We start from the raw sequence: 18,549 nt of genomic DNA on the forward strand, positions 1-18,549 counted from the left end.
GATGTCACTTTATTTGCGGCCAATGACTTTGAGCCTTCTTGGATGGGCACTTCTAATATAAATCTATGGCAGCACCCAAGGGGCTTGAATTTTCAAGCTCTCTCTGTAGATTTTGCGCTGACAAAGTGTCCCCACGAGTGACAGAAGTGAGCCAATCACGGCGCAACTAGAGTACATTACTAACCCCTACACTCTGTATTTTCCACTGGCTGCCCCTCCACCACGGAAAGCACTAAGCTAGGCTGAAACATCTGCATTTTGGAGATGCCATACTCAAGAAAGCAACCATGTTTGTATGCAGCTTTATTAACTCAAATATTTATTTTTTTACATTGTTTGCAAACTGATATGTGACATGTATGAATGACAGGCCACCACTGAGTATATGTGACCAATAGATGCATATCTGTTTTCATGTGAAATCCATAGATTAGGGTCGAATTAATTTATTTCAATTGACGGATTTCCTATATGAACTGTAACTCAGTAAATTGGTTTAAATTGTTGCTTTTATATTTTTGTAAATAATTGTACAAATTTGAATAATTATTAATTTACCAAGTATACAGGATGGAACTTTTATTCTGACGGATTTAAAACAAATCCGCGACCCGGAAGTAGTTCGTTTTTATTGCCTGTTTCACGGCGGTGTAAATAAACAATGCAGTTTGTTTGGCCGAAGAGGGTCTGACTGAAACATTCTGCTGTCATCGAGGCGCAGGACTGAAATCTGCTTCAAGCCGAATAGAGATTTCATTACTTTTGGAGTGGAGTGAGTCGGTGAATTTGCTACATGATAATGATAATGCTAACTAGCATTATCATTAGCTAGACGAATGTCAGAAGGCCGCTAGCGTATTACCAATGCAAAGACGTTTGGATCGGGGTGTTGTTCTCCTTGGGACGAAGGTCGAACACAAGCAAACTTCAGATTTACTGTTGGCATTAGCAAGAAGTGATAGGAGTTAAAGTTATAATTGAGCCAGCTGATCAACTAACGTTAGCTAAAGTTCGCTAGCTAACTGTAGCTTGTTTGAAAGACAGTACGAAAGTTAGCTGTGGTACCTAGTACCTAAGTCTGCATGCTTGCTAATGTGATTCTCCAGGCCTGTTGTGTTCTGATCCTCCAGGCCTGTTGTGTTCTGATCCTCCAGGCCTGTTGTGTTCTGATCCTCCAGGCCTGTTGTGTTCTGATCCTCCAGGCCTGTTGTGTTCTGATCCTCCAGGCCTGTTGTGTTCTGATCCTCCAGGCCTGTTGTGTTCTGATCCTCCAGGCCTGTTGTGTTCTGATCCTCCAGGCCTGTTGTGTTCTTATCCTCCAGGCCTGTTGTGTTCTGATCCTCCAGGCCTGTTGTGTTCTGATTCTCCAGGCCTGTTGTGTTCTGATCCTCCAGGCCTGTTGTGTTCTAATCCTCCAGGCCTGTTGTGTTCTGATCCTCCAGGCCTGTTGTGTTCTGATCCTCCAGGCCTGTTGTGTTCTGATCCTCCAGGCCTGTTGTGTTCTGATCCTCCAGGCCTGTTGTGTTCTTATCCTCCAGGCCTGTTGTGTTCTGATCCTCCAGGCCTGTTGTGTTCTGATCCTCCAGGCCTGTTGTGTTCTGATCCTCCAGGCCTGTTGTGTTCTGATCCTCCAGGCCTGTTGTGTTCTGATTCTCCAGGCCTGTTGTGTTCTGATCCTCCAGGCCTGTTGTGTTCTAATCCTCCAGGCCTGTTGTGTTCTGATTCTCCAGGTTCCTCCAAGCCATGCACTGCAGCTGTGTATGGAGCTCCAGGGCTCTGTCCCCTGCCCTGCTCCCTAGGCTGCTGTCCCATGCAGGATGCTGGGCTCCGGGGACCAAGCCTAGGGGTATCTGGAGCTCCCCTCGGAGACTGGCCTCGGCTGTAGAGACCACGCAGCCCATCCCCCTGCCCAGCCAAGCCCGGGTGGTGATCTGTGGAGGGGGCATCGTAGGGACGTCTGTGGCCTATCACCTGGCCAAGCTGGGCTGGACTGAGATAGTACTATTGGAGCAGGGAAGGTAGGAGAGGCTAAATGATGTGGTCTGTTTACAAGAGGGGGTGCATGTTTCCAGAACACTTTATCTGTGGGTAGGTGGACAATATAACATGATTTCATGAGTTCATTGTTTTACTGGGCTTGTCAGGGGATGGGAGACCAATACAATGAAAACATGGACTAGCCTACGAGACCTTCTGTAAGCAATGATAACATCTAGAAATCACAAGGAACCATGGTCTCATTACTCACCCTGCTGGGTTGTGGTCCTCTGTGTGTGTGATCTACTGTGTGGTCCTCTGTGTGTGTGATCTACTGTGTGGTCCTCTGTGTGTGTGATCTACTGTGTGGTCCTCTGTGTGATCCTCTGTGTGTGTGATCTACTGTGTGATCTACTGTGTGGTCCTCTGTGTGTGTTAGACAGGGGGGAAAGTAGATGGCATTTCTTACAGTTATGGGATCTACTGTGATCTACTGTCTGTATAATTGTGGATCATAGAATCCCATAATGATTCCCTATGCATTATTGTGATCTCATGGGCCTTGTAAGGATTGGGCATATCGTCTGTATTATGCATGACCTTTTAATGAGCCATTAACACAACCAGTCATGATGTTTTCATCTGATTGTCTAACAACCTTGTGTAAATATTTATGAAATACAGGCAAATCATGTTTTTCACTGCACTGAGCCTTTAAATAGTGGTGAAATAGCTGACAGTTTTCTTGGCATCTTTGTTTTAGTTATTGTGATAGGCTCACGGTTTACCCGGTACGGCGTACCTCCACTATTTAGTGAACCGCCTTACTTTCACCCCTAGTGTTATAGGCTGAGTACTGGTACCACCAGGCTGGGTGTTAGGCTGGGTGCTGGTACCACCAGGCTGGGTGTTAGGCTGAGTACTGGTACCACCAGGCTGGGTGCTGGCACCACCAGGCTGGGTGTTAGGCTGGGTGCTGGTACCACCAGGCTGGGTGCTGGTACCACCAGGCTGGGTGTTAGGTTGAGTGCTGGTACCACCAGGCTGGGTGTTAGGCTGGGTGCTGGTACCACCAGGCTGGGTGTTAGGCTGGGTGCTGGTACCACCAGGCTGGGTGTTAGGCTGGGTGCTGGTACCACCAGGCTGGGTGTTAGGCTGAGTACTGGTACCACCAGGCTGGGTGTTAGGCTGGGTGCTGGCACCACCAGGCTGGGTGTTAGGCTGGGTGCTGGTACCACCAGGCTGGGTGTTAGACTGGGTGCTGGTACCACTAGGCTGGGTGTTAGGCTGAGTGTTAGGCTGAGTGTTAGGCTGAGTGTTAGGCTGAGTGTTAGGCTGAGTGTTAGGCTGAGTGTTAGGCTGAGTGTTGGGCTGGGTGCTGGTACCACCAGGCTGGGTGTTAGGCTGGGTGCTGGCACCACCAGGCTGAGTCTTAGGCTGAGTGTTAGGCTGGGTGCTGGCACCACCAGGCTGGGTGTTAGGTTGGGTACTGTACCTAACCATGTTGTCCTCATCTCTCTGTGTGCTAGGCTAGGTGCTGTACCTAACCATGTTGTCCTCATCTCTCTGTGTGTTAGGCTAGGTGCTGTAACTAACCATGTTGTCCTCATCTCCCTGTGTGCTAGGCTAGGTGCTGTACCTAACCATGTTGTCCTCATCTCCCTGTGTGCTAGGCTAGGAGCTGTACCTAACCATGTTGTCCTCATCTCCCTGTGTGTTAGGCTAGGTGCTGTACCTAACCATGTTGTCCTCATCTCCCTGTGTGTTAGGCTAGGTGCTGTACCTAACCATGTTGTCCTCATCTCTCTGTGTGTTAGGCTAGGTGCTGTAACTAACCATGTTGTCCTCATCTCCCTGTGTGCTAGGCTAGGTGCTGTACCTAACCATGTTGTCCTCATCTCTCTGTGTGCTAGGCTAGGTGCTGTACCTAACCATGTTGTCCTCATCTCCCTGTGTGTTAGGCTAGGTGCTGTACCTAACCATGTTGTCCTCATCTCCCTGTGTGCTAGGCTAGGTGCTGTACCTAACCATGTTGTCCTCATCTCCCTGTGTGCTAGGCTAGGTGCTGGCACCACCAGGCTGTGTGCTGGGATTGTCAGCGTGGCCAAGCCCATCTCTATTGAGTGTAAAATGGCTGACTACTCCAACTCCCTGTATGAACACCTGGAGGAGGAGACTGGGGTCAAGACAGGTGGGATGGACTTCTACACTATGACTAGCCTGAGTTCCACTCCATTTGTACTAACATGCCTACAGTATGAATCTAGCCTGAGTTCCACTCCATTTGTACTAACATGCCTACACTATGACTAGCCTGAGTTCCACTCCATTTGTACTAACATGCCTACAGTATGACTCTAGCCTGAGTTCCACTCCATTTGTACTAACATGCCTAACTAACATGTCTCTGGAAGCTGGTTAGTTTGCCTCTCCTGCTCTCTGCAGTACAGTTCCACTCTGTTTCAACGTACGTAATGGGTTTATGAACATGTCTTTGCTGTGTGGTCTGTCTTCTGATTGTGTTTTAGCCAGTTGTTTTGGTTGTTGAATCAATTATTATATATTATCTATGAGGTCATGTGACTGGCTGTATCCTACGAGTGCTTCCCCCTCCTCTCACATGCTGTTTCAGTTTGTGTTTCAACACAGATTTACCAGTATTATTTAGTCTTGTGGAACAACAGGTTTACCAGTGGTATTTAGTCTTGTGGAACAACAGATTTACCAGTGGTATTTAGTCTTGTATAAACACAGATTTACCAGTGGTATTTAGTCTTGTGGAACAACAGATTTACCAGTGGTGTTTAGTCTTGTGGAACAACAGATTTACCAGTGGTATTTAGTCTTGTGGAACAACAGATTTACCAGTGGTATTTAGTCTTGTGGAACAACAGATTTACCAGTGGTATTTAGTCTTGTATAAACACAGATTTACCAGTCGTATTTAGTCTTGTATAAACACAGATTTACCAGTCGTATTTAGTCTTGTATAAACACAGATTTACCAGTGGTATTTAGTCTTGTGGAACAACCGATTTACCAGTGGTATTTAGTCTTGTGGAACAACAGATTTACCAGTGGTATTTAGTCTTGTGGAACAACAGACTTACCAGTGGTATTTAGTCTTGTATAAACAACAGATTTACCAGTGGTATTTAGTCTTGTGGAACAACAGATTTACCAGTGGTATTTAGTCTTGTGGAACAACAGATTTACCAGTGGTATTTAGTCTTGTATAAACACAGATTTACCAGTTGTATTTAGTCTTGTATAAACACAGATTTACCAGTGGTTTTTAGTCTTGTGGAACAACAGATTTACCAGTGGTATTTAGTCTTGTATAAACACAGATTTACCAGTGGTATTTAGTCTTGTATAAACACAGATTTACCAGTGGTATTTAGTCTTGTGGAACAACAGATTTACCAGTGGTATTTAGTCTTGTATAAACACAGATTTACCAGTGGTTTTTAGTCTTGTGGAACAACAGATTTACCAGTGGTATTTAGTATTGTGGAACAACAGATTTACCAGTGGTATTTAGTATTGTGGAACAACAGATTTACCAGTGGTATTTAGTCTTGTGGAACAACAGATTTACCAGTGGTATTTAGTCTTGTGGAACAACAGATTTACCAGTGGTATTTAGTCTTGTGGAACAACAGATTTACCAGTGGTATTTAGTCTTGTGGAACAACAGATTTACCAGTGGTATTTAGTCTTGTGCCAACATCCAGAGAGTATGGCAGGGCGTTGCCTTGTTTGGTTTAACACGAGATGACTCGTGACTTGGCGGTCCTGATGTGTGTGTGTGTGTGTTTGTTCCAGGTTACGTGAAAACAGGCTCTCTATGTCTGGCCCAGAATCAGGACCGTTTCCTCTCCCTGAAGCGCCTGGCATCCAGGCTGAAGTAAGTCCCTCCCCTCCCTGACCCTCTCCTCTGGTCTGAATTATAGCTCAGTACTCTCTCTGGTCCAGTCTCTCCCTGACTTCTCTCCTCTGGTCTGAATTATAGCTCAGTACTCTCTCTCTGGTCCAGTCTCTCCCTGACCCTCTCCTCTGGTCTGAATTATAGCTCAGTACTCTCTCTCTGGTCCAGTCTCTCCCTGACTTCACTCCTCCCTCCCTCCCCTTCTCTCCTCCTTCCACAGTGTGATGGGGATCCCCTGTAACGTGATCAAACCCAAAGAGGTGTCCAAGCTCCACCCCCTGGTGAATATTCATGACCTGGTGGGGGCGCTCCACCTGCCGGGGGATGCCGTGGTGTCACCGCCTGACGTCAACCACGCCCTCGCCACAGCAGCAGCCGGACACGGTGAGACAGTAAAACAAAGGATGGACTATTGTTCGGCTTGCAAACCAAAAATTCCCAGGTTTTCCAGAAATCCTGATTGGATGATTCCAGATTTCCTGCTTGTTCCATCCTGATTTGGGGGAATTTTCCAACTGGGATTTCTGGAAAAACTGAATTTTAGAAAAAATCCTGCAAGCCTATCTGTAGTGGAGGTTTCAATAGAAAGTTACAACCATGTGGTTTCGCCATCAGTTAGAATGAAGCCAGAAAGCAAGGCTTCTGGAGGGAAGGGTCAAGGTGTGGCCTGCCAAGGTGTGGCCTGCCAAGGGCCGGGGTGTGGCCTGCCAGGGTGTGGCCTGCCAGGGTGTGGCCTGCCAAGGGCCAAGGTGTGGCCTGCCCAGGTGTGGCCTGCCCAGGTGTGGCCTGCCCAGGTGTGGCCTGCCCAGGTGTGGCCTGCCCAGGTGTGGCCTGCCCAGGTGTGGCCTGCCCAGGTGTGGCCTGCCCAGGTGTGGCCTGCCCAGGTGTGGCCTGCCCAGGTGTGGCCTGCCCAGGTGTGGCCTGCCAAGGGGCCAGGGTGTGGCATGTCAAGCAGAGTGAGTTAGTCGGTGCCCAGGGGGCATCTCTTTGGCTAATTTGACATCATGCTACTCCAATCAAACGAACAATGAACTATTGATAGTGTTTGTCATGTTTGATCACATTGTACCTTTCTACATGAATACATGTACATTTGAAGTTGGAAGTTACACTTAGGTTGGAGTCATTAACTCGTTTTTCAACTACTCCACAAATGTCTTGTTAACAAACTATAGTTTTGGCAAGTCGGTTAGGACATCTACTTTATGCATGACACAAGTCAATTTTACAACAATTGTTTTCAGACAGATTATTTCCCAGTGGGTCAGAAGTTTATATACACTAAATTGACTGCCTTTAAACAGCTTGGAAAATTCCAGAAAATTATGTCATGGCTTCTGATAGGCTAATTGACATCATTTGAGTCAATTGGAGGTGTACCTGTGGATGTATTTCAAGGCCTACCTTCAAACTCAGTGCCTCTTTGCTTGACATCATGGGAAAATCAAAAGAAATCAGCCAAGACCTCAGATAAAATAATTGTAGACCTCCACAAGTCTGGTTCATCCTTGGGAGCAATTTCCAAATGCCTGAAGGTACCACATTCATCTTTACAAACAACAGTACGCGAGTATATATCCTATATCGACATAACCTGAAAGGCCGCTCATTAAGGAAGAAGCCACTGCTCCAAAACCACTATAAAAAAAGTCAGACTACGGTTTGCAACTGCACATGGGGACAAAGATCGTACTTTTTGGAGAAATGTCCTCTGGTCTGATGAAACAAAAATAGAACTGTTTGGCCATAATGACCAGCGTTATGTTTGGAGGGAAAAGGGGGAGGCTTGCAAGCCGAAGAACACCATCCCAACCGTGAAGTCCTGATCTCCAGGAGTCCAGATCCATGAGGCACCACAGTTAACCATGTTCTGATCTCCAGGAGTCCAGATCCATGAGCTCACCACAGTTAACCATGTTCTGATCTCCAGGAGTCCAGATCCATGAGCGCACCACAGTTAACCATGTGATGATGGAGAAGGGACATGTGACCGCTGTGGAGACGGACAGAGGAGCCATCGAGTGTGAATACTTTGTCAACTGTGCAGGACAGGTGAACCTCTATCCATTACGTGTGTGTGTGTGTGACTGTACATGACATGGGGTCTCTCCCTCCACTAGTCTTTAGACAGTTAACAGCTAGACAGCTCTCTTCAGCCCAACTGATCTGTAAGGTTTCATAACGTGTTATCAATGATAGGATGGGTCCTATTTAGTGCACTAGAATAAGGAACCATTTGGGACACAGTCATGCTGTATATGAAGTGTTGTAACTAGCTGTCTCTGAGGTTTCTAATCTAAAGGCTCTCTGGGTGTAGGAGCTGGACCAGTGAAGTGTTGTATCTAGCTGTCTCTGAGGGAACTGGGCCAGTGAAGTGTTGCATCTAGCTGTCTCTGAGGGAGCTGGGCCAGTGAAGTGTTGTATCTAGCTGTCTCTGAGGGAGCTGGGCCAGTGAAGTGTTGCATCTAGCTGTCTCTGGGGGAGCTGGGCCAGACCAGTGAAGTGTTGTATCTAGCTGTCTCTGGGGGAGCTGGGCCAGACCAGTGAAGTGTTGTATCTAGCTGTCTCTGGGGGAGCTGGGCCAGACCAGTGAAGTGTTGTATCTAGCTGTCTCTGAGGGAGCTGGACCAGTGAAGTGGTGTATCTAGCTGTCTCTGAGGGAGCTGGGCCAGTGAAGTGTTGTATCTAGCTGTCTCTGAGGGAGCTGGGCCAGTGAAGTGTTGCATCTAGCTGTCTCTGGGGGAGCTGGGCCAGACCAGTGAAGTGTTGTATCTAGCTGTCTCTGGGGGAGCTGGGCCAGACCAGTGAAGTGTTGTATCTAGCTGTCTCTGGGGGAGCTGGGCCAGACCAGTGAAGTGTTGTATCTAGCTGTCTCTGAGGGAGCTGGACCAGGCCAGTGAAGTGTTGTATCTAGCTGTCTCTGAGGGAGCTGGGCCAGTGAAGTGTTGTATCTAGCTGTCTCTGAGGGAGCTGGGCCAGACCAGTGAAGTGTTGTATCTAGCTGTCTCTGAGGGAGCTGGACCAGGCCAGTGAAGTGTTGTATCTAGCTGTCTCTGGGGGAGCTGGGCCAGTGAAGTGTTGCATCTAGCTGTCTCTGGGGGAGCTGGGCCAGACCAGTGAAGTGTTGTATCTAGCTGTCTCTGGGGGAGCTGGGCCAGACCAGTGAAGTGTTGTATCTAGCTGTCTCTGGGGGAGCTGGGCCAGACCAGTGAAGTGGTGTATCTAGCTGTCTCTGAGGGAGCTGGGCCAGTGAAGTGTTGTATCTAGCTGTCTCTGGGGGAGCTGGGCCAGTGAAGTGTTGTATCTAGCTGTCTCTGAGGGAGCTGGACCAGGCCAGTGAAGTGTTGTATCTAGCTGTCTCTGGGGGAGCTGGGCCAGTGAAGTGTTGTATCTAGCTGTCTCTGGGGGAGCTGGGCCAGTGAAGTGTTGTATCTAGCTGTCTCTGAGGGAGCTGGACCAGGCCAGTGAAGTGTTGTATCTAGCTGTCTCTGGGGGAGCTGGGCCAGTGAAGTGTTGTATCTAGCTGTCTCTGGGGGAGCTGGACCAGGCCAGTGAAGTGTTGTATCTAGCTGTCTCTGGGGGAGCTGGGCCAGACCAGTGAAGTGTTGTATCTAGCTGTCTCTGAGGGAGCTGGACCAGGCCAGTGAAGTGTTGTATCTAGCTGTCTCTGAGGGAGCTGGACCAGGCCAGTGAAACCAGGGTGTCTGTTCATATAATAGGGGGTTATGAATGCTATATGATATGTTATAACTGTCCTATGTATGTTCTACAGTGGGCGTATGAGCTGGGCCAGGCCAGTGAGACCAAGGTGTCTGTTCCTCTCCATGGATGTGAACACTTCTACCTGCTCTCCAAACCTCTACCAGAGCCTCTACAGCCCAGCACCCCAGGTGAGACTACCTCCTCTCAGAGCCTCTACAGCCCAGAACCCCAGGTGAGTCCACCTCCTCTACAGCCCAGAACCCCAGGTGAGACTACCTCCTCTACAGCCCAGAACCCCAGGTGAGACTACCTCCTCTACAGCCCAGAACCCCAGGTGAGACTACCTCCTCTACAGCCCAGAACCCCAGGTGAGTCCACCTCCTCTACAGCCCAGAACCCCAGGTGAGACTACCTCCTCTACAGTCCAGAACCCCAGGTGAGACTACCTCCTCTCAGAGCCTCTACAGCCCAGAACCCCAGGTGAGACTACCTCCTCTACAGCCCAGAACCCCAGGTGAGACTACCTCCTCTACAGCCCAGAACCCCAGGTGAGACTACCTCCTCTACAGCCCAGAACCCCAGGTGAGACTACCTCCTCTACAGCCCAGAACCCCAGGTGAGACTACCTCCTCTACAGCCCAGAACCCCAGGTGAGTCCACCTCCTCTACAGCCCAGAACCCCAGGTGAGACTACCTCCTCTACAGTCCAGAACCCCAGGTGAGACTACCTCCTCTCAGAGCCTCTACAGCCCAGAACCCCAGGTGAGACTACCTCCTCTACAGCCCAGAACCCCAGGTGAGACTACCTCCTCTACAGCCCAGAACCCCAGGTGAGACTACCTCCTCTACAGCCCAGAACCCCAGGTGAGACTCCCTCCTCTACAGCCCAGAACCCCAGGTGAGACTACCTCCTCTACAGCCCAGAACCCCAGGTGAGACTACCTCCTCTACAGCCCAGAACCCCAGGTGAGACTACCTCCTCTACAGCCCAGAACCCCAGGTGAGACTCCCTCCTCTATAGCCCAGAACCCCAGGTGAGACTACCTCCTCTACAGCCCAGAACCCCAGGTGAGACTACCTCCTCTACAGCCCAGAACCCCAGGTGAGACTACCTCCTCTACAGCCCAGAACCCCAGGTGAGACTACCTCCTCTACAGCCCAGAACCCCAGGTGAGACTACCTCCTCTACAGCCCAGAACCCCAGGTGAGACTCCCTCCTCTATAGCCCAGAACCCCAGGTGAGACTACCTCCTCTACAGCCCAGAACCCCAGGTGAGACTACCTCCTCTACAGCCCAGAACCCCAGGTGAGACTACCTCCTCTACAGCCCAGAACCCCAGGTGAGTCTACCTCCTCTACAGCCCAGAACCCCAGGTGAGTCCACCTCCTCTACAGCCCAGAACCCCAGGTGAGACTACCTCCTCTACAGCCCAGAACCCCAGGTGAGACTCCCTCCTCTACAGCCCAGAACCCCAGGTGAGACTACCTCCTCTACAGCCCAGAACCCCAGGTGAGACTACCTCCTCTACAGCCCAGAACCCCAGGTGAGTCCACCTCCTCTACAGCCCAGAACCCCAGGTGAGACTACCTCCTCTACAGCCCAGAACCCCAGGTGAGACTACCTCCTCTCAGAGCCTCTACAGCCCAGAACCCCAGGTGAGACTACCTCCTCTCAGAGCCTCTACAGTCCAGAACCCCAGGTGAGACTACCTCCTCTACAGTCCAGAACCCCAGGTGAGACTCCCTCCTCTACAGCCCAGAACCCCAGGTGAGACTACCTCCTCTACAGCCCAGAACCCCAGGTGAGACTACCTCCTCTACAGCCCAGAACCCCAGGTGAGACTACCTCCTCTATAGCCCAGAACCCCAGGTGAGACTACCTCCTCTCAGAGCCTCTACAGCCCAGAACCCCAGGTGAGTCCACCTCCTCTACAGCCCAGAACCCCAGGTGAGACTACCTCCTCTACAGTCCAGAACCCCAGGTGAGACTCCCTCCTCTACAGCCCAGAACCCCAGGTGAGACTACCTCCTCTACAGCCCAGAACCCCAGGTGAGACTACCTCCTCTACAGCCCAGAACCCCAGGTGAGACTACCTCCTCTACAGCCCAGAACCCCAGGTGAGACTACCTCCTCTACAGCCCAGAACCCCAGGTGAGACTACCTCCTCTACAGCCCAGAACCCCAGGTGAGACTACCTCCTCTACAGCCCAGAACCCCAGGTGAGACTACCTCCTCTATAGCCCAGAACCCCAGGTGAGACTACCTCCTCTATAGCCCAGATACAAATAATCCACGTATCGTTTCTTCAAGGAGTTAGAGCTGGTACCGCTCAGTCCAGAAGGAGTTAGAGCTGGTACCGCTCAGTCCAGAAGGAGTTAGAGCTGGTACCGCTCAGTCCAGAAGGAGTTAGAGCTGGTACCGCTCAGTCCAGAAGGAGTTAGAGCTGGTACCGCTCAGTCCAGAAGGAGTTAGAGCTGGTACCGCTCAGTCCAGAAGGAGTTAGAGCTGGTACCGCTCAGTCCAGAAGGAGTTAGAGCTGGTACCGCTCAGTCCAGAAGGAGTTAGAGCTGGTACCGCTCAGTCCAGAAGGAGTTAGAGCTGGTACCGCTCAGTCCAGAAGGAGTTAGAGCTGGTACCGCTCAGTCCAGAAGGAGTTAGAGCTGGTACCGCTCAGTCCAGAAGGAGTTAGAGCTGGTACCGCTCAGTCCAGATGAGCACGGCCTTATTTCTATTACAGCGTATTGGATAACTGTCATTCATATTCACCCAGTTCAATGTAACAGTGACAGGTTTAGGTTACTGTCATTCACCCAGTTCAATGTAACAGTGACAGGTTTAGGTTACTGTCATTCACCCAGTTCAATGTAACAGTGACAGGTTTAGGTTACTGTCATTCACCCAGTTCAATGTAACAGTGACAGGTTTAGGTTACTGTCATTCACCCAGTTCAATGTAACAGTGACAGGTTTAGGTTACTGTCATTCACCCAGTTCAATGTAACAGTGACAGGTTTAGGTTACTGTCATTCACCCAGTTCAATGTAACAGTGACAGGTTTAGGTTACTGTCATTCACCCAGTTCAATGTAACAGTGACAGGTTTAGGTTACTGTCATTCACCCAGTTCAATGTAACAGTGACAGGTTTAGGTTACTGTCATTCACCCAGCTCAATGTAACAGTGACAGGTTTAGGTTACTGTCATTCACCCAGCTCAATGTAACAGTGACAGGTTTAGGTTACTGTCATTCACCCAGCTCAATGTAACAGTGACAGGTTTAGGTTACTGTCATTCATATTCACCCAGCTCAATGTAACATCCATAGGTTGGAGAACGTCCTCCGGAAGTTGTCGTAATTACTGTGTAAGTCTAGGGAAGGGGGGTGAGAACCATGAGCCTCCTAGGTTTTGTTTTGAAGTCTGTGCCCAGAGGAGGACGGAAACTAGCTGTCCTCCGGCTACACTATGGTGCTGCTGAGGCTACTGTGACCTTCAACACGGTGTGTTTTAATCAATGATTTGGTAACAGGCAAATATTATTTTGTGTCGTTTTATCTCAATGGGATTTCCTTTTATATGTTTTACTATTTAAATGTTTATGAAATTCACTGAAGAGGATGGTCCTCCCCTTCCTCCTCTGAGGAGCCTCCGCTGGCCTGAACTCTGTCCTGTCTGGTGGTTAGGGTCAGGGTTAGACTGTGTTGTAACTGTGTATCTCTGTGTTCTCTCTAGTGGTGATGGATATGGATGGGAGGATCTATGTGAGAGCATGGCAGGGAGGGGTCCTGTCTGGTGGATTTGAGAAGAACCCTAAACCCATCTTCACCGAGGGACGTAACCAGCTGGAGATTCAGACCATGCAGGAGGACTGGGACCACTTCGGTAAGAGACGGGGTGATTTTTCTATAATGGCACCCTATTCTGTTTATGTTGCCACGGCTACTGTAAAACACGGAGTCCATTTAGTTTTGTTTTCCATAGCGACTTTGTGCTGTGAGTGCATACATTTTAAAATGGGTTGGCCCCGGTGGGAATCGAACCCATGATGTTGGCACACACTCTCACCAACTGAGACAGTATGGGTTGTCCCCGGTGGGAATCAAACCCATGATGTTGGCGCACACTCTCACCAACTGAGACAGTATGGGTTGGCCCCGGTGGGAATCGAACCCATGATGTTGGCACACACTCTCACCAACTGAGACAGTATGGGTTGTCCCCAGTGGGAATCGAACCCATGATGTTGGCGCACACTCTCACCAACTGAGACAGTATGGGTTGGCCCCAGTGGGAATCAAACCCATGATGTTGGCACCACACTCTTACCAACTGAGACAGTATGGGTTGTCCCCAGTGGGATTCGAACCCATGATGTTGGCACACACTCTTACCAACTGAGACAGTATGGGTTGGCCCCAGTGGGAATCAAACCCATGATGTTGGCACACACTCTTACCAACTGAGACAGTATGGGTTGGCCCCAGTGGGAATCGAACCCATGATGTTGGCACACACTCTCACCAACTGAGACAGTATGGGTTGTCCCCAGTGGGAAGTGGGAATCGAACCCATGATGTTGGCGCCACACTCTCACCAACTGAGACAGTATGGGTTGGCCCCAGTGGGAATTGAACCCATGATGTTGGCACACACTCTTACCAACTGAGACAGTATGGGTTGGCCCCAGTGGGAATCAAACCCGTGATGTTGGCACACACTCTTACCAACTGAGACAGTATGGGTTGTCCCCAGTGGGAATCGAACCCATGATGTTGGCGCCACACTCTTACCAACTGAGACAGTATGGGTTGGCCCCAGTGGGAATCGAGCCCATGATGTTGGCGCCACACTCTTACCAACTGAGACAGTATGGGTTGTCCCCAGTGGGAATCGAACCCATGATGTTGGCACACACTCTTACCAACTGAGACAGTATGGGTTGGCCCCACTGGGAATCAAACCCATGATGTTGGCGCCACACTCTTACCAACTGAGACAGTATGGGTTGGCCCCAGTGGGAATCGAACCCATGATGTTGGCGCCACACTCTTACCAACTGAGACAGTATGGGTTGGCCCCAGTGGGAATCGAACCCATGATGTTGGCGCCACACTCTTACCAACTGAGACAGTATGGGTTGTCCCCGGTGGGAATTGAACCCATACTGGTTATATACTGTGATTATGTGAGGTGGTTATATACCATAGTAACTGACCGGTCCATAGTGTCTCTACCTAACCCCCTCTCTTACCCCCCCCTGTAGAACCCATGCTGTAAGCCCTGTTGAGGAGGATGGTGTAGTTAGAGGTGTTTCTCTACCTAACCCCCTCTCTAACCCCCTCCCTCCCCCCTGTAGAACCCATGCTGTCAGCCTTGTTGAGGAGGATGATGTAGTTAGAGGTGTTTCTCTACCTAACCCCCTCTCTTACCCCCTCCCTCCCCCTGTAGAGCCCATGCTGTCAGGCCTGTTGAGGAGGATGCCAGAACTAGAAGTGTTTCTCTACCTAACCCCCTCTCTTACCCCCTCCCTCCCCCTGTAGAACCCATGCTGTCAGCCCTGTTGAGGAGGATGCCAGAACTAGAGGTGTGTGAGATCCAGCAGCTGGTCAACTGTCCTGAGTCGTTCACCCCAGACATGCGCTGTCTGATGGGGGAGACACCGGGGGTGCACGGCTACTTCGTCCTGGCTGGAATGAACGCCTCTGGCCTGGCCTTCGCTGGCGGAGCAGGAAAGTAAGGAGAGGACATTTCCAGTACATCTACTTTAGGGTTGAACAACAGGACATTTCCAGTACATCTACTTTAGGGTTGAACAACAGGACATTTCCAGTACATCTACTTTAGGGTTGAACAACAGGACATTTCCAGTACATCTACTTTAGGGTTGAACAACAGGACATTTCCAGTACATCTACTTTAGGGTTGAACGACAGGACATTTCCAGTACATCTACTTTAGGGTTGAACTACAGGACATTTCCAGTACATCTACTTTAGGGTTGAACGACAGGACATTTCCAGTACATCTACTTTAGGGTTGAACGACAGGACATTTCCAGTACATCTACTTTAGGGTTGAACGACAGGACATTTCCAGTACATCTACTTTAGGGTTGAACTACAGGACATTTCCAGTACATCTACTTTAGGGTTGAACGACAGGACATTTCCAGTACATCTACTTTAGGGTTGAACGACAGGACATTTCCAGTACATCTACTTTAGGGTTGAACGACAGGACATTTCCAGTACATCTACTTTAGGGTTGAACGACAGGACATTTCCAGTACATCTATGATGGCAAGCAAACAAAACATGAACATTTAAGGACTGAATTTGTTGATGAAAACAGTCCTGATGTTACAGCCAACCTATTATTAGTCTGGTTCATGTTCTCCCTGTGGAGCATGGAGTATGGTAGACTGAGTATGGTAGACTGAGTATGGTAGACTGAGTATGGTAGACTGAGTATGGTAGACTGAGTATGGTAGACTGAGTATGGTAGACTGAGTATGGTAGACTGAGTATGGTAGACTGAGTATGGTAGACTGAGTATGGTAGGCGGAGTATGGTAGGCGGAGTATGGTAGGCGGAGTATGGTAGGCGGAGTATGGTAGGCGGAGTATGGTAGGCGGAGTATGGTAGAATCTTACTATGGTAGATGTGGTATTGTAGTCGGGGCCTAAAATGAACACCCCACCTGCCAAATGCGGTGGATTGAATATGATTAGAATATTCCACCCTGAAACCATATGATTGTATGAAATTGATTAGAATCATGAGATAATTCTAATGATGTGTGTGGGTTTAGTCAGTAGAATTATATATCCGTGAGTGTAGTTTTTAGTCAGAATTAGGGTATAACAATATATCTGTACAATGTGTCTATTATAGTATCTTAAAACCAGACTGTCTGAGCCAGATTCGGTGCCGACCGTGGCTGGGGGCCACAGAGTACCTCCCAGGGTCTCCCTATCTTGAGGGAGGACGGGGAGTGATTCTCACGGACTCCCCTAATCTTTGTCGGCTGGGTAGCAGGACAGTGTGTGTGTGTAGGATACCTAATCTTTGTCGGCTGGGTAGCAGGACAGTGTGTGTGTAGGATAGCTAATGTTTGTGGGCTGGGTAGCAGGACAGTGTGTGTGTAGGATACCTAATGTTTGTGGGCTGGGTAGCAGGACAGTGTGTGTGTAGGATACCTAATGTTTGTGGACTGGGTAGCAGGACAGTGTGTGTGTATGATACCTAATGTTTGTGGGCTGGGTAGCAGGACAGTGTGTGAGTATGATCCCTAATGTTTGTGGGCTGGGTAGCAGGACAGTGTGTGAGTATGATCCCTAATGTTTGTGGGCTGGGTAGCAGGACAGTGTGTGTGTGTGTAGGATACATAATGTTTGTGGGCTGGGTAGCAGGACAGTGTGTGTGTAGGATACCTAATGTTTGTGGGCTGGGTAGCAGGACAGTGTGTGTGTGTGTGTGTAGGATACCTAATGTTTGTGGGCTGGGTAGCAGGACAGTGTGTGTGTGTAGGATACCTAATGTTTGTGGGCTGGGTAGCAGGACAGTGTGTGTGTGTAGGATACCTAATGTTTGTGGGCTGGGTAGCAGGACAGTGTGTGTGTAGGATACCTAATGTTTGTGGGCTGGGTAGCAGGACAGTGTGTGTGTAGGATACCTAATGTTTGTGGGAAAGTATGTGCTTAAGGAGCCAGTATAAAATTAATGGTTTTGAACAACAGACCAGCGCCCTCGTGAATAAACCTTTTTGACTATTTTAGCTGGGCCTCTGTCTGTTTCATTTCAACCCGTACCTTACAAATTCGGGGTTGCAGACTGAGTAGTATAATTGAATTGGGTTATGAACCTTGAGAACATCATTCGTGTCGGGTGGTCAGGTCTCCACAGTGTGAGCTGGCGGGTGGTCAGGTCTCCACAGTGTGAGCTGGCGGGTGGTCAGGTCTCCACAGTGGAGCTGGCGGGTGCTCAGATCTCCACAGTGTGAGCTGGCGGGTGCTCAGGTCTCCACAGTGTCGGTTGGTCAGGCCTCCACAGTGTCGGTTGGTCAGGCCTCCACAGTGTCGGTTGGTCAGGTCTCCACAGTGTCGGGTGCTCAGGTCTCCACAGTGTCGGTTGGTCAGGCCTCCACAGTGTCGGTTGGTCAGGCCTCCACAGTGTCGGTTGGTCAGGCCTCCACAGTGTCGGTTGGTCAGGCCTCCACAGTGTCGGTTGGTCAGGCCTCCACAGTGTCGGGTGGTCAGGCCTCCACAGTGTCGGGTGGTCAGGTCTCCACAGTGTCGGGTGGTCAGGTCTCCACAGCGTGAGCTGGCGGGTGCTCAGGTCTCCACAGCGTGAACTGGCGGGTGCTCAGGTCTCATTGTTTTGTTCACAAGACAGAAAATCAACCTATGATTGAGGTTCAACCACCAGGGAAGAGGGAACAACTCTGGGTCACGTAGTATCGCGACCACCCTAATCTGGGTCACGTCGTATCGCGACCACCCTAATCTGGGTCACGTAGTATCGCGACCACCCTAATCTGGGTCACGTAGTATCGCGACCACCCTAATTTGGCTCACGTAGTATCGCGACCACCCTAATCTGGGTCACGTCGTATCGCGACCACCCTAATCTGGCTCACATAGTATCGCTACCACCCTAATCTGGTTCATGTAGTATTGTGCCAACACTAATCTGGTTCACGTCGTATCGTGACCACACTAATCTGGGTCACGTCGTATCATGACAGCGCTAATCTGGTTCATGTAGTATCGTGACCACACCAATCTGGGTCACGTCGTATCGTGACCACACCAATCTGGTTCACGTAGTATCGTGACAACACCAATCTGGGTCACGTCGTATCGTGACAACCCTAATCTGGTTCATGTGGTATCGTGACCACCCTAATCTGGGTCACGTCGTATCGTGACAACCCTAATCTG

At 49.7% G+C, this 18,549-nt stretch overlaps 1 protein-coding gene across 2 annotated transcripts in view; it reads left to right on the forward strand.

Annotated features, from left to right (window-relative positions):
- The first annotated feature begins 619 nt into the window (after positions 1-619).
- The window catches only part of LOC116372527 (pyruvate dehydrogenase phosphatase regulatory subunit, mitochondrial), a 35,370-nt gene continuing 17,440 nt past the window's right edge, over positions 620-18,549 (forward strand). Inside the window, exons 1-9 of one of the 2 annotated variants that reach the window (XM_031821347.1) lie at positions 620-772; positions 1,731-2,018; positions 4,035-4,168; positions 5,806-5,887; positions 6,129-6,292; positions 7,839-7,960; positions 9,681-9,798; positions 13,341-13,490; positions 15,149-15,341. In XM_031821347.1, the coding sequence (XP_031677207.1) occupies positions 1,744-2,018; positions 4,035-4,168; positions 5,806-5,887; positions 6,129-6,292; positions 7,839-7,960; positions 9,681-9,798; positions 13,341-13,490; positions 15,149-15,341 (1,238 nt within the window). In that variant the 5' untranslated portion in view covers positions 620-772; positions 1,731-1,743. Of the gene's footprint in view, positions 773-794; positions 910-1,730; positions 2,019-4,034; positions 4,169-5,805; positions 5,888-6,128; positions 6,293-7,838; positions 7,961-9,680; positions 9,799-13,340; positions 13,491-15,148; positions 15,342-18,549 lie in introns of those variants that run through there. The other variant, XM_031821348.1, reaches the window with a different exon arrangement.

The sequence above is a fragment of the Oncorhynchus kisutch genome, unplaced genomic scaffold (genome assembly GCF_002021735.2).
Source record: "Oncorhynchus kisutch isolate 150728-3 unplaced genomic scaffold, Okis_V2 scaffold3963, whole genome shotgun sequence".
Lineage (NCBI taxonomy): Eukaryota > Metazoa > Chordata > Actinopteri > Salmoniformes > Salmonidae > Oncorhynchus > Oncorhynchus kisutch.